Genomic DNA, 15,000 nt, shown 5'->3' on the forward strand with positions numbered 1-15,000 from the left:
CTACACAAGCGTCTCTTTGCTCCCTATATGACAGCTTATGTGAGAAGTGCAAAGTGTGTTTTCAGTTATTGAGTTCACATCTCAGCGGGAGGCGGCTTATCGGCTGCTGCAGGGTTGAGGGGTGGGGTTGGGGTAGGGGTGGGGGGGATTACCCTTCACCCCCCCCACCACCACCACCTCCACCCTCTCAAACCCCTCTCTCACTCTCAACGCCACACAGTTGAGACTTGAAACGGAAGAGCGGAGATGGCATTTTTTAAAGCTCTAATTTAAAAAAAAAAACGTTTTTTTTCTTCTTTTTTTTCATGTTTTTTCTTTTTCTCCATTCGAGAACACCTACAGTATAGCTCAACTGATTAGCCAAGCCAAGGTCAGGAGACCCGTTCCCAGGGAGTTTATGTCTATAAATCTGATCTCCCCTTTGTTGTAAATCACCTTGAGGGGATTTGTCTGCTAAACGAGTTCTTCTCCATAGAGCTGCTGTGTAATGCCGCACACGCAGGTCTGTCCTTACTATAACACAAAGGATTACGGTGGAATATGAAGGCTTTGATTTTTATAACACAGTCAAGTCATATGAGTGCAGCAGCATTCAGCTATCCACTGACTCTGGAACAGCCCTGGAGCTAATCTAGGGCAACTCCACGGGGGAAGGGCCAGACCAGGGCCACATGTGGGCCAGATGTGAAACAACTCTGTTTCAGAATCAGGTCCCTCAAACCTGAGATACTTGGTTGTGGGATTTAATAAAATCAGGCTAAAGTTAACTCCTTTGTGCATCACCCAATCTTGAAATGAACCACAGAAGTCAAAACTTGGCCACATGTACATTATATGTGCCAATGTATTGAGTCTAAATATACAGAACTCAAAACAAGATCACATGTACATTATATGTGCCTATGTGTGGAGTCTTAATATATAGTAGTTCTCTATTTAGTATTTAGCCAATGGAGCTGTCATTGATGCATTAAAAATAAAACAATAAAATTAAAATATCCTCCTCATCTTCCTCATCATCATCTTCATCTTCACTTTTCTGTAGTGCAGGGAGGCACCTAGTCCCTGCTGTGCTGTGGGTGTGGGAGTTCTGTGTGTGTGTGCCCCTATACTGACCAAGTAGAAATCTAAATGGAACCTCTCTCTGCCATCCGCCTGCTCCGACAGGTACCTGAACTACTTTGCCACCAAGTCCAGTCCGACGGGGGTGATCCTGGACCTGTGGGAGGCGCAGCACTTCCCCGACGGCAACCTGAACCGCCTGGCCGCCGTGCTGGAGGAGATGGGCCGCGTGGAGAACATCGGGTCCATGACCATGGAGCACTGACCCCCGTCGACCGCGCGGGGGCTTCTAGCAGAAAACCGTTCCATTGCAGGGAAGTTGGACAGCTGACAGGATGCATACACACACACACACACACACACACACACACACACACACACACACACACACTTCCACTCACACACACACACACACACACACACACACACACACACACACACACACACACACACACACACACACACACACAAACTAAGACAGAGCCCTGAACAAGCATTAACAAAACTCCCATCCTGAAAATGTTGAGATAAAACTCTAGACGAAAATTGTGCAGGATAGAAATCTCAGCGCAGGAGAATAGATTGCTTTGATCCATACATATGTAAAACAAATGGACTTGAATAGTGGTGGTGGGGAAATGGAATAAGAGGGGAGAAAGTAATGACTAAACTAGAAGAGAAAAAATAGCCCTGTCTGTACGATTCCTGGTACAGTTTTCTATTTCCCAATACAGTTTCCTAGGAAACGCATGTCTCTGCTGTCCATTTATTGGACCTCCTACTCCACCTTTACAGGAAGCGTAGGCAAATGATTGACAGGCGAGGGTGCAGGGCAGGGCGGGGCTTCAACACGTGGGCAGAATCAGGGGATGGTGGCACCCACTAGAGCTGGCACAGGAAAGTGGGAAGATGGGAAACGGGTGCTACAGTGGGCACCCAAGTGCCAGCTTGTGCCATCTCCTGCCACGTGCCTGATGCAGTGCTTATGGTTTCTCCTCCCCTACTGTACATCACATTTACTTTGGAATAACCTGAAAGTACTCCAGTCCTGATTTTATATGAATATATATTTAATATTGCCTTTATTTATACACATGTATCTCTCCCATGGTTTGATTTTTGTGTGGCTTCATATATTAGCCTAATTTACACATGTCTTCTTGATTTTTTGTTTTCTTTCTTGGCTGTTTGTGTAGGTGTTTTTTTTTTTTTTAATTTTTAAAATCACAATTCCTTGGACACATTTTTATTCATTGCTTCATAGTGCCACCTAGTGGATATCCTCAGCAACAGCAAGGCTCTGCCACCGTACTGTAGGCAACAAATTGGGAGTGTGCAGCCTGTAAATAAGCCAGTACATCATCAATTGTACAGCGGTGTAATGAGTATGACCATTCTTTCCTTGTGTTTTGGTTTCATGGTGATCAGTAATTATAGCTGCGATTTAGCAACAGAAGTAACTACCAAAATCTGTTCTTTGCAAGTGTGTTTGTCCTGTCTGAGTTGCAAGATACCAGCAGAAGCAGTGAATTTTCTCGGTCACCAATTAAAATGGAGGTGACACGAAAGGCTTGATTTCTGTGCTGTGCCGTGAGTTCAACATGACCAGTTTTTTGCAGCCACATTTTGAACCAATTCCACCATTGGTTCCTTTTGACACTGTTTCAACACCATCCATATTTGTTTGTCTTGTTGATAATAATCATATGAAGATGATGACAATATCAACTGTGTTTGATTGTAATTCAGTGATAATTTCTCTGTTGCTGTTGTTGATGCTTTTTGAAACAACTGGACATCTTTGTTCAAAAACACAAACGCAAAAAGGATGATTTAGGTGTGTATAGAGATTTGTGTGCTAGAGCTGGACAAAGTGTAAAAGAACGTTTTATAAACCTGCTGTGTTGGATTTGTGGAGGTGTTATCGGGATTATGAACCTCACCTCCTCCTCTTAGAGACTTCTCTGATCCAATAGAGAGAGAAAACTAGGCCCGGGAGCATACAAGTTAGCAGAAAGAAACTGATGATAGAATGCAGTGGATAATTGAAAGTTTCAGCCTTTTTTTCACAGGATGAAACAAGTTTGTGACTAGACTGGTAAAAAAAAAATATTTGTATTTTTCCTTTTTTGGTTCCTTTTTTCTCTTGTACACGTTTCTAAAAGCTGTCTATGCAAACCTACCATCATTTATATTCTGAAATGTACATGCATCAGAGTGCTAGCAGTGGCATTCTATAGGTGTCACAGCTCTTGATTGTGAACGTTATATTTATGGTGGGGATGTTACCAATTATTTTATGGCACGTTCATGATGTTCCTTGCAACAGCTTGCATTTTTTTTTCTCTTTGTGAAGTTTCTGTACAAAATGTAAGAAAGAATTTTTAAACTGGTAATAAATTATATTTATATGCAACACTGAACTGAGGGGTGTGTTGTTTTTATTGACCTTAGAACCATAGGACGTTGTGGACTCTCTGGAAATAAAAAAATAAAACATAACGGGGGATATTAATATTTAAAATAACTAGTAGGCTAAGGTTCTGGCAATGTGAATGTGGAAAATGTAGTGAGTATCTTCCATTCTCCTTTTCAATGATTATGTTGGAGATAACAAAGCTCTAAATGAATTGCCCATACCCTACAGTAATGAGTGTCCATCTCACTGTCCTGCAATCCATTAGCTCACACAATCTATTATTATCATTCTGAAAGACTTTCTCATTTCATTATAATGCCATTTATGACCTCGGTAACCACTGATTTACTCTGACTGACCTCTAATAATGACCTCTTACTGTAGCTATATTGCAAAGTCACACAACTCCAGTTACCCTTGCTAACTATAAAACAGGCCAAGGTATTGGGATTGGAATCTCATGTATCCAGACCTCAAACAGCACAAAAACTGTATTGTACATTTACTCACTGATGAGTTTGGTAACTGCACTGTCTGTGGTCACTCTAGTATTTCCCTGGATGAACTGAAATTCTTCTTCCAATGTGAAGTTGCAAACTCATTGCACCTTAGGAGGATTCCCATAACCCAACTTTATTATTTTGATGAGATACATTAGTCTTTTAAGGAGATTCTACTCCTCCAATGGAAACACAAGCAATATTTGACTGGCCAAAGTAGGAGTCACATATGAGCCTTGAAAGCAAAACACTACATTGAGGTCAACATCTTTTATTTGGGACCCTGACGCACACAATAGAACCTTCTGAAGCATCACCGTTCTGTACAGCCATATGTTACATAGACATAATTAAACATACATTGACTAAAGTGATAAATAAGGCACAGGCCAAACTGGATAGATTGGCAAAACATCCTGTACAGCAAACAACAAAAGCTTCACACAAGAAAACTCTTGGTAGCTTCCTTATGAATCCATTGATGTCCACGTACGTCAGACTGATATTTATATTCATGTGGATGGATGCAAGGATATTCATTCCTAAGTCATACCACCCAAAGAGCTGCTGACTGTAGGCCGGAATCGGCTCGGATCTGGCACAAAGCTGGGTCAGATCCGCTCGAGGGGGCAGTCTGCCTGAGTGCCAGGTGATGCCCAGAGTGCTAGTGCATTCTGGGTAATACTGGGTAATACTGATGCTGCAGGAAGTGGCAACTAAAAATGCTATGCGGACGCAATGTCAGATCTCTTGGCGGTGACAGCACTTACGCAATTCATTTCTATATTAGGACCTCTCATTCCATGCTTCTCTGAAGTCATAATTTAAATAAACAGACCTGATGCCATCATGATACTTTTTACATCTTGGGAACTTGTTGAGTTCCCCAGTCCTGTATACTGTGGTTGTACCATTTAGCATATGGAGTCCAAAGCTTACGTAGATGCAGTGGTGTTTTCCCCACACTGCGTGAAATACTTCATCTGCTGTGTCTCACAAACAGACTCTAATGGCTCTAATGTCCACCATCCCAGCATAGGGTGGACGGAATATGGACGGAACAATGCCCATTCGAACAAATATATGGCTTTCCATGACTACTGTACAAGAGCTGCCTCTTCTCCTCCTTCATATGTCTCTGCAGTTTGGCTTTGTGGACGTATTGGAGGGAGGGAGTCTTCCGCGCCACTAGAGGGCGCAGTCCTGCCACAGTCACACACCTTAAATGGGGTCCATTCAGTCTTGGGAGCTTTCACAGAAAGCAGGGGGCTGCTGCGTCACCGTCTTCCCAGGCTCGTCCATCTCCTCCGGCCTCTTCCGCTCCGGACGCAGAACACTACAGCGCCAGGAGTTAGGAGACTCAGATTCAGGGGCGTAGTTCAGAGGTCAGAGGTTACCCTTCAGCCCTCTTTGAGGGATCCAACTAATCTCCCCGAACTGTCCCCCCAGGCGTCCACCCACGTCCAGTCTCAAAGCTTGATGTCTTGTGACTCGGACATCTTGGCCAGCGTCTTCTTGACCCGGAGGGCGGTGAGGCGGGAGGCAGGGTTATGGGCCCAGCTCTCCATCATCAGCTTGCCCATCTGCCTCAGACACTGGGGGACAGGGAGGAGCGCAGTCAGCAACGCAACGACAAAGCAGAACACACACACACACACACACACATGCACACATGCACACACACACACACACACACACACACACACACACACACACACACACACACACACACATCAAGTTAAATAAAATGGCATCCCATTCATGGTTAGCTCAGTCAATTGCTTTTTTCTCTTTAAGACTATTTAACACGTTTTACACAACTCACACAAAGTAATGACCAAACAAGCACACCTGCGAAGGTGAGTGTGTGTGTGTGTGTGTGTGTGTGTGTGTGTGTGTGTGTGTGTGTGTGTGTGTGTGTGTGTGTATTTGTGTATATTTGTTTGTGTGTGTATTTGTGTGTGTGTGTGTGTGTTTGGGATGTCAGTGTACTGTATCTGTTGGTTGCTGGCTGTACCTCGTCGCTGCTCCAGCGGTTGGCAAACGAGGGTCTCTGTCTCTTGATGCACACCACCTGCCTCATGTCCTCATAAGACGGGTCACCCGGCACCAGGTCATGGTAGGGCAGCTGGTACTCCTCCACGATACCTGCAGGACAAACACAGCACACAGTCATGAGATGAGGAAAAGTCCAAAGTGCTCAGGAATTGCAGAAAAAATGAAAGGTGCTCTTTGGTGTAGGGAGTACAAAAGGTCATTTGAAAAAGGAGGAAATCCAAGGCACTCTTTGGATCCAAAAATGTATGAAAAGCCTTTATTTTACATGGCTATGTCACATTAAAAAAAAAAAACCCTGAAGAAGGCCTACGCATGCCGCTACGCATGGGTTGCTGCCCAGTTTATGTTTTTTTTAATGTGACATAGCCAAGTAAAACAAAGGCTTTTCATACATTTTTGGATTCAAAGAGTGCCTTGGATTTCCTCCTTTTTCACAGCACACGGTCAGCTTAGAGAATAATAATGAGGACAATGCAGGAATTGGATTATTGTTCCAGACAGGATCAATAGAGAATTGATCGTTGTTCCAGACAGTTAAGACAAACTACCACACAACTTATAAAGGGAAAGAAATGCTGATTTAGAATAATGTGATCTTGTTTGCACAAACTGAAACTGAACAGTTGCTAACTCAGTTAACAGTGAGTGTTTGCATATCCACCACTCAAGACACCTAACACTGATGACCGATGTCTATTTTCAGTGTTTTAGCTACCTACTGTGACGTAATCCAAAAACGTAACGTGCGCACATCCAAAAACAGGTGCGGTCTGATGAAGAACGTGGAGCTCGAACCGTAACTTCTGGTGTTACTCTAAATAAAGAAGTAAAAGGGAAACTAGTGTGCGGATACTGCTTGAGATTTTCTACCTGCTGTGACGACCGTCATAATCCAAGAGTGTGTTTCACTGAGCAATACACAAAGTGTAAAAACAAAGGGCGAAAAAGCTCTCCAAATATTGTACTGCAGTGCCAGCCATGATGACACACCAGAGCTTTGTGAAATTAGCCGTGACACGTATGCATGAGTCACAATGGTTTCTGACTATTTACCTTTGCTATTTAAAATCAAACTAACCTCAGGAATTGGCATGACATTTAATGCCTGACGTCAGTTATTACACGCATGTAAAAAAAAAAAATCAATCCACTTATTCATGGTGACTGAACTCATTTGAAAGAAAGTCTCAGTCCAGATGAATTTATGATTTCCTCGTTAATGAATCTCATGAGTCATCTAAGGGTGGCTGAATGAGCTTTTTAGTTTAGGTTACTGAGGACAAAGTCAGCCCCTAGCAACATAACGTTTTGATTTTTATGTTCAATATATTTTTAATTAGGTGATTAATCATCTCAATCTACAGACCTTACTGTATGCTACAGAGAAAAATGACTGAAGCCACTAATTAATTTGTCGTAACATTCATGGCTGGGGTTAGTCTGAAAATCTTTATGTGTACCTGTGAATATGAGTACCTCAGCATGGGTGTATTCCATGTGCAAGTCTCTCTCTGTGTGTGTGTGTGTGTGTGTGTGTGTGTGTGTGTGTGTGTGTGCGTGTGTGTGCGTGTGTGTGTGTGTGTGTGTAAAGTGTGTGTTTGTGTGCACGTGCGTGCGTGTGTTCCTCTTACCCCCTGACACACATCTCCGCACCATCTCCCAGAGGATGAGTCCGAAGCTGTACATGTCGGCCATGATGTAGGACTGGAAGTGGTTGCGGTTAAGACTCTCGTCCAGGACCTCCGGGGCCATGTAGCGCTTGGTGCCGACCCGCGTGTTGGGTGGGATGTCCACCTCATTCGTGTCGCTGTAGGTATGGAGGAGAATGATTAATGAGTCCTATTGCGTCTCTCACGTAATGCCGTGTACATCATTTACATGGAACAGGTCACACACCACCATCTGGTTTCTTTTTCAGGGACCAGTCCAGTTTCCAAACAACAGGGTGACCGCATGCATAGCCATAACAGTACAGGTTTCCACACGTTCCTATCTCTCCATCTCTACAGGGGCCATCTGCCACTTGTCCTTCAGACTCCCTGTATTTGTCCTCTCTTTACCTCTCTTAATTCAATTATATTCAATTTATTTCAATATGGTTTAATTTAATTCAGCTCAATTCAATTTAATTCAAGGGAGCTTTAACAGCATGATATGTTGCATATTCATTCAGAATACATGGAATATGATATGCCAAACAAGCCTCTCTTTAGCTGATTTTCACTATCTCTGTCCCTCTGTCTCTCTGTCTCTCTGTCTCTCTCTCTCTCTCTCTCTCTCTCTCTCTCTTCTCACCTGATGAACTTGACTGCTAGCCCCAGGTCAGCGATGCAGCAGGTGCCATTCTTCTTGACCAGGATGTTTTTGCTCTTGAGGTCACGGTGGGCGATAGCCGGCTTGCCCTGCGTGCCGAAGATCTCGGTGTGCAGGTGGCACAAGCCCGACACGGACGAGTAGGCCAGCCGCAGCAGGGCCTTGGTGTCCAGCGTTGTGGACTTCAGGTAGTCGTAGAGGGAGCCGTTCTCGTGGTAGTCGGTGATCAGGTAGAGCTGCGTCCACGAGCCCGTGCCCTTGATGTCCGCGGCGATGAAACCTGGACAGGAGAGGATGAGGGATGATGTAAGCTGATGATGATGCTGCTGGACCCAAACTGACCTCTATCCATGTTACATCAGTTAGCCTGTAGCAAGCCTTTGGCTAAAAGGAAACTATGGGCTAACTTGTGTAGCCCACTTCTACTGAATTATGCTAAGCTAGGCTAACAGTGTCGGACTGGGTTACTGCACACATAGAAGAGAAAGGTATGCATCCTCCTGTCCTATCTGACTCTGGGGTAGACGGCAAATAAGTTCATTTCCAAAACGTTTGGTCTTTTCAGGAGTTCTTTTAAGTTCCATATGATTCCCTTGTGATGGTTAGTTAGTATGTGAAACTGACTGGAACTTGTTGATCCCCATAATAAAACAGAGAACAGTGTGGGTGTGAGTAGGTATGTGTGCTTATGTGTGTGTGCATGCTTGCATGTGCGAGTGAGTAAGTTTGTGTGTGGGTATGTTTGTCTCTGTGTGTGTGTGTGTGTGTGTGTGTGTGTGTGTGTACACTATGTGTATGTGTGTGTGTGTGTGTGTGTGTGTGTGTGTGTGTGTGTGTGTGTGTGTGTGTGTGTCTGTTGGTGTTTTGCTGACTAAATCTCACCCAGTATGTTCTCGTGCCTCATCAGCACCGTCTGGTAGATCTCGGTCTCTCGGAACCAGCTGGCCTCCTCAGTGGTGAAGAAGACTTTGACGGCCACGCGCTCTCCCCTCCAGCGGCCCATCCACACCTCGCCATAGCGGCCCTTACCGATCTGCTTCACCATCTGGATCTGCTTGGCAATGGTGCGCTGGACCTGCATGAACAGCCACACGCACGCACACACACACGCACACACACACGCACGCACACACACACACACACGCACGCACGCACACACACACACACGCACGCACGCACGCGCACACACACACACACACACACACACACACACACACACACACACACATGCACGCACGCACGCACGCACACACACACACGCACACACACACACACACACACACATACCCACACACACGCACACACACGCACATGGGTGAGGAGGGACACTTCTACAAGTCACTGCAACAAGTAATTTACACAAAACATTTTGTCCTGTTGTCCTGATCAGCTGTTCCTACCAGAACTCTATGTTGTGGAAACATGGCAATTCCAATAATGACAATGACATGTCCGTGAGCTCCCATGAACACATGCCCCAGAGTGTAGTGCTGGAGCTGTAGCAACTCCAGCTGGGTAAGACCAATTGTTTTCTAGGGTTTTTTTTTTCCGTAGGCCTACCGACAGTACTCGGTGACCTTGAGAAAACGGAGATTTATTTGAAAACTCTCTGGATTTCTACTTTAAGATTGGGCAAAGCTATATTGTAGAGCTGGAACAAATCTATTAATATTGCACAAGACTGTGTGTCCCTAGCACTTCAAGTTGTGAAGTTACAGGAGTGCTTTCAGCATGGAGGGGGAATACATCTATTTTTAGCGTCATTATCTTAATAAAATCTGCTCACAGAGAAGATAAGAAAGTCAACTTTAGAAACACAGCTGACTGACTCTCTGCATCTGGTAATATATGCCTGTCTATCAAACCAGCTCGATTGGCAAGTAAATAATATACATATAAATAAATATAAACACAAAACATATATAGATCGATAGATACTTCCTATAGATCGATAAATATTTCCTGACATTATTCTATATATAAATAAATAAATGAATGAATAGTATTGGTATTATTGGTACCTCCTTTACTAGTTGTCAGTTTGATAGACTTTTTAGTAGGTTCACAGCCGCAGAAGCAGTTTTAGCCTTTCAAACATTTTCCTTGTAGACATATAATGTGACCATTGCTAGACCCTTTGGAATTGCGTGGCAATAACAGAGGTGCTGGTGTTGGAGATGCACGTAGAATAGATCTGGAACATGAACTCCAACGAAATCCCCCAACACAGTGATTTTTTTCTGGAGATGCAGCCCGATCACCTACCAGTAGGGGGAGTCCAGAGCCACTTCCCGAGCTCTGCGACTGCTCGATCAGCTCCCTCAAAGAGTCGCCAGGAGGGATGAAGGTGTCGTCCTGCTCCAGACCGATGCTGTAGCGTGGTCGCGACTCCTGACGTTTGTACCTAAAACACAACAGCGACCTTAAGACCGATATCTGTGCCAATCTGTTCACACAAAAAACAGCTGAGGCCAGGCCAAAGTAGTTATACTGTTTACACATTCTCCAGATTTACATCAAGAACAAACCAGAAACCAGATGAGAGTTAGTAATGCCATCAATGCCAATCTCTTGGCCTGTGCACACAAGACAAACTAAAGAACTGAAACGAAACAAACACTAGAAAGACCACAAAAACGCTTGTAGATAAATAAAAGATTGTAGATTAGGTGGAAATTCTAGACTCTGTGGTTGAATAGAATTGTAAATGCATTTGCATTGTATATGTGGCATACTACAAAACAGCAATCACATTTTTTAAAAATATCATAATATCAGACCCGTAGATGATCGGACCTGGCATTACTGACCAACATAAATAACATAACAAAAGCATAACAACAACAGCAACAATGCATTTATATATTGCTTCTCAAGCACGGCAGCCATTATGCACCAGACCCCTCACCACTCACCAGTAAGAGGTGCAGAGTGAGGACATGACTGAATGAGTCAACTGCACTGGGGGATGATTAGGGGGCCAGACTGAGCCAGGTTGGGAACGAAGCTGGCCTTATGTAAGTTGGGAGGGGGACGGAGTAAGGGGGACAAACTGACCTGCAGTAACAGATGAGCAAGATGAGGCCAAGGACAAAGCAACAGGCCGTGATGGAGATGAGAAGGGCCATGTAGTGGACACTACTGTCCACATAACCTGTAGGAACGAGAGAGAGATAGAGAGGGAGGGAGAGAGAGAAAGAGAGAAAGGGAGGAAGGGAGAGAGAGAAAAAGAGAGAGGGAGAGAGAGAGAGAGGGAGAGAAGGAAAGATAGGGGAATAGAGAGAGGGATCAAGAGGAAGGGAGAGAGAATGGGGGGAGGGAGAGAGAAATAGAGAGAGAAGGGGGGAAGAGGGAGAGAGAGAGGAGGGAGAGAGAGGGAGGGATAGAGAGGAGAGAGGAAAGGGGGGAACAGAGGGAGGGAGGGAGAGAGTGAGATAACATTATGTTAGTTCCTAAAATGTCATTGTGAAGAATTACACAATTACACTGTTACATTTTGGTTGTACGGTACATTTAGCATCCTTTTTTAATGCCAAGGACTTTTGGCTAGTTAGAAGAGGAAAGTGTTGGAGAAAAGAAAATAGTGTGGAGAGAAAGAAAGAGAAAACGCTACAAAGAATGTTGGAAATGGAAAATGAGGAATAGAAAGACAGAATAAAAATGAAGGAATGAGAGAAAAAACAGAGCAGTCACTCAAAACCTCTTTTCCCAAAGAGCCCGCAATCCTAACCTCACATCAACACCTCAAACGGTCATATTCCCTGACAGACACTTTTTCTGCCATCCTTCTTTTTCACTCTCTCCTTTCCTCCCTCGCTCTGCTTGGTTTTCACCTCTCCCCGTCTCCGGGCTCCCCCCTTCGCTGTCGGAGCGGAGGGTGGAGGGTGGAGGGTGGGAGGGGGTGGGGGGTACTAGTCCTGATCGATCACATCCTCTTCCTGTGGGGGCCCGATCAGGTGTCTGACGGACGACACCAGTCAAGCTCTGTGGCTCACGCGCAGCGAGCACTCAGGGACTCTAAGCTTACGGCCGCACTGCAGCGCTGTCAGCTAGCTGCCTCTCTCTCTCTCTCTCTCTCTCTCTCACACACACACACACACACACACACACACACACACACACACGGCAAGCATTTACAAAAACAAAGACAAAGACATACACACAGGCAATCAATCACACACACACACAAACACACACATACACACAGTTCCGTCCATACAGCCATACAAGAAATCTCGGAAGCATTAACATGGTTATATTCTTTTAGTATTGTTATGTACTTGTACTAGTTTGATATTATTTGTGTGGTCTTACATAATCATGTCTTTGTGTTTATTTCTGATAAGAACCATGACAAAGACCCAGTTATATTCTCTTTGTCTGCCTCCCACACTCTACTGTATCTAATGCAATCTTCCAATTTCAGACATAATCTCTTGGACTGGTTTCCCTCTGTCCATCAACTAGGCACACACACACACACACACACACACACACACACACACACTACATCACTTCAACATAAGTGAGAACTGAAGTTGTGTCTCTCTTTTGTACTAATTAACTTGTCTCCAATTGATTTCCCTGTTGGAGTGTAACTTTAACCCAGAGTTGGGACCACTGATTGACTGACTGACTGACTGACTGACAGACTGGAGTGTGTGCATGTGTGTGTGTGTGTGTGTGTGTGTGTGTGTGTGTGTGTGTGTGTGTGTGTGTGTGTGTGTGTGTGTGTGTGAGAGAGAGAGAGAGAGAGAGAGAGAGAGAGAGAGCGGAAGAGACACTGTGTGTGTGTGTGTGTGTGTGGGCACGCGCGCGTGCGTGTGTGCGTGTGTGGTGTGTGTGTGTGTGTGTGTGTGTGTGAGGGTCATGGCACTGAGTGACACACAGACAGATATCCTGGGCAGGAAACCCAAGCGGCCCCTGGGGAATAGAAAGCCTGTCCTCCTCACGAGTGAGTGAGAGAACAAGCGCAGGCCGTACGGTTCCATTTCACCTGCCCCCCCATCCCCCAAAACACACACACACACACACACACACACGCACACACACACACACACACACATACACACACTGCAGTAACTGTGCTCATCTCAACGGGGGCACTTGCAGCAGCAGCAGGAGTGTGTGGTGGTGCAGGGCAGGGTTGAGTCTCTGCTGAGTCTTTAGGTTGCGGTCAGGTGCACTTTAAACTGCCACTGGCCATTAGGGACAGGCTAAGGATGAGAACAAGGGCCGACCATGCTGGCTTTTACCCATGCCTATGTGTGTGTGTGTGTGTGTGTGTGTGTGTGTGTGCACTTGTGAGTTATACACCAGTGTGTGTGTGTGTGTGTGTGTGTGTGTGTGTGTGTGTGTGTGTGTGTGTGTGTGTGCTTTTGTCTGTGTGTGTGTGTGTGTGTGTGTGTGTGTGTGTGTGTGTGTGTGTGTGTGTGTGCGTTTGTGTGTGTGTTTGTGTGTGTGTGTGTGTGTGTGTGTGTGTGTGTGTGGGTTGGTTGCGTGAGAGATATCTTACCAGATGTGTTAAGAGGAGGTAGTGTAGGGTGGAGGTCTCTGTTGCAGAAATCCTGATCTGTGCAACATTCCAGAATCCTCCTTAGACGAGAATTCCCTGTATCCTGAAAAAAGAAGGTGGGTGGAGTAAGTAAGCTGAGTGTGTGTGTGTGTACGTCTGTATGTGTGTGTGTGTGTGTGTGTGTGTGTGTGTGTGTGTGTGTGGTGTGTGTACGTCTGTATGTGTGTGTGTGTGTGTTACTGAGACAAAGCAAAATGTACATTTCATTAGTGCAGTATCGGAATTAGCAGAAGACTTTGTGTGTGTGTGTCTCTGTGTGTGTGTGTGTGTGTGTGTGTGTGTGTGTGTGTGTGTGTGTGTGTGTGTGTGGTGTGTGTGTGTGTGTGTGTGTGTGTGTGTGTGTGTGTGTGTCTGTATTTGTGTGTCTGTATGTGTGTGTGTGTGTGTGTGTGTGTGTGTGTGTGTGTGTGTGTGTGTGTGTGTGTGTGTGTGTTTCACTAAAGTGTAGAGGTGTACGCACATCTATCCCGATTCTACAGGTGCTGGATACTAGAAATACTGAGTAAAACACACAACGTTTCGACCACTCAGGACCTGACGAAGACCTGAGTGGTCGAAACGTTGTGTATCACCCACCATTAAACTGGGAGCTTTAGAACCAGTGTGCGGAAACTGGGAGCTTTAGAACCAGTGTGCGGAAACTGGGAGCTTTAGAACTTTTGTTTTACTTTGTGCGTGTGTCTCACCCTGCACTGGAACTCAGAGCCCACCAAGCCCAGGCAGCCTGATGTATGAACAGGTTGGCCTCCATCCTCTTCCTCCACCATGGTGAAGCAGAACCCATCAGTCCTGAAAAGCACCAACGCCATCATCATCATCAGTGCCACCTTCATCTTAATTATCTTTACTAGTATTGTTACCTTGAATTTCCCCTTGGGGATCAATAAAATATCTATCTATCTATCTATCTATCTATCTATCTATCTATCTATCTATCTATCTATCTACCTCTGCATACATCCAGACCGTCCAGACCAAAATAGCAGTCCATAACAAAATGACCCCACTGTTTATAGTGTTTAGCTCTCATTTCTTCAACGTTATTTCCTGTCTGTGAGTGCCTTTCATTTGAA

At 44.9% G+C, this 15,000-nt stretch overlaps 2 protein-coding genes across 7 annotated transcripts in view; one reads left to right on the forward strand and one right to left on the reverse strand.

Moving 5' to 3' along the window:
* The window catches only part of unc5cb (unc-5 netrin receptor Cb), a 193,591-nt gene extending 190,106 nt beyond the window's left edge, over positions 1 to 3,485 (forward strand). Inside the window, exon 20 of the mRNA XM_048234673.1 lies at positions 1,168 to 3,485. Coding sequence (XP_048090630.1) covers positions 1,168 to 1,327 — 160 coding nt within the window. The 3' untranslated portion in view covers positions 1,328 to 3,485. The remainder of the gene's footprint in view (positions 1 to 1,167) is intronic.
* Positions 3,486 to 4,845: 1,360 nt separating this feature from the next.
* The window catches only part of LOC125288587 (bone morphogenetic protein receptor type-1B-like), a 75,240-nt gene continuing 65,085 nt past the window's right edge, over positions 4,846 to 15,000 (reverse strand). For all 6 annotated transcript variants that reach the window (XM_048235064.1, XM_048235060.1, XM_048235065.1 and 3 more), the window contains 9 exons: positions 14,614 to 14,716; positions 13,868 to 13,970; positions 11,410 to 11,506; positions 10,618 to 10,756; positions 9,235 to 9,427; positions 8,335 to 8,632; positions 7,671 to 7,846; positions 5,999 to 6,129; positions 4,846 to 5,576 (listed from right to left, as the gene is read on the reverse strand). In XM_048235064.1, coding sequence (XP_048091021.1) covers positions 5,451 to 5,576; positions 5,999 to 6,129; positions 7,671 to 7,846; positions 8,335 to 8,632; positions 9,235 to 9,427; positions 10,618 to 10,756; positions 11,410 to 11,506; positions 13,868 to 13,970; positions 14,614 to 14,716 — 1,366 coding nt within the window. In that variant the 3' untranslated portion in view covers positions 4,846 to 5,450. The remainder of the gene's footprint in view (positions 5,577 to 5,998; positions 6,130 to 7,670; positions 7,847 to 8,334; positions 8,633 to 9,234; positions 9,428 to 10,617; positions 10,757 to 11,409; positions 11,507 to 13,867; positions 13,971 to 14,613; positions 14,717 to 15,000) is intronic.

This window comes from Alosa alosa, chromosome 23 (assembly GCF_017589495.1).
Source record: "Alosa alosa isolate M-15738 ecotype Scorff River chromosome 23, AALO_Geno_1.1, whole genome shotgun sequence".
NCBI classification, from domain to species: domain Eukaryota; kingdom Metazoa; phylum Chordata; class Actinopteri; order Clupeiformes; family Clupeidae; genus Alosa; species Alosa alosa.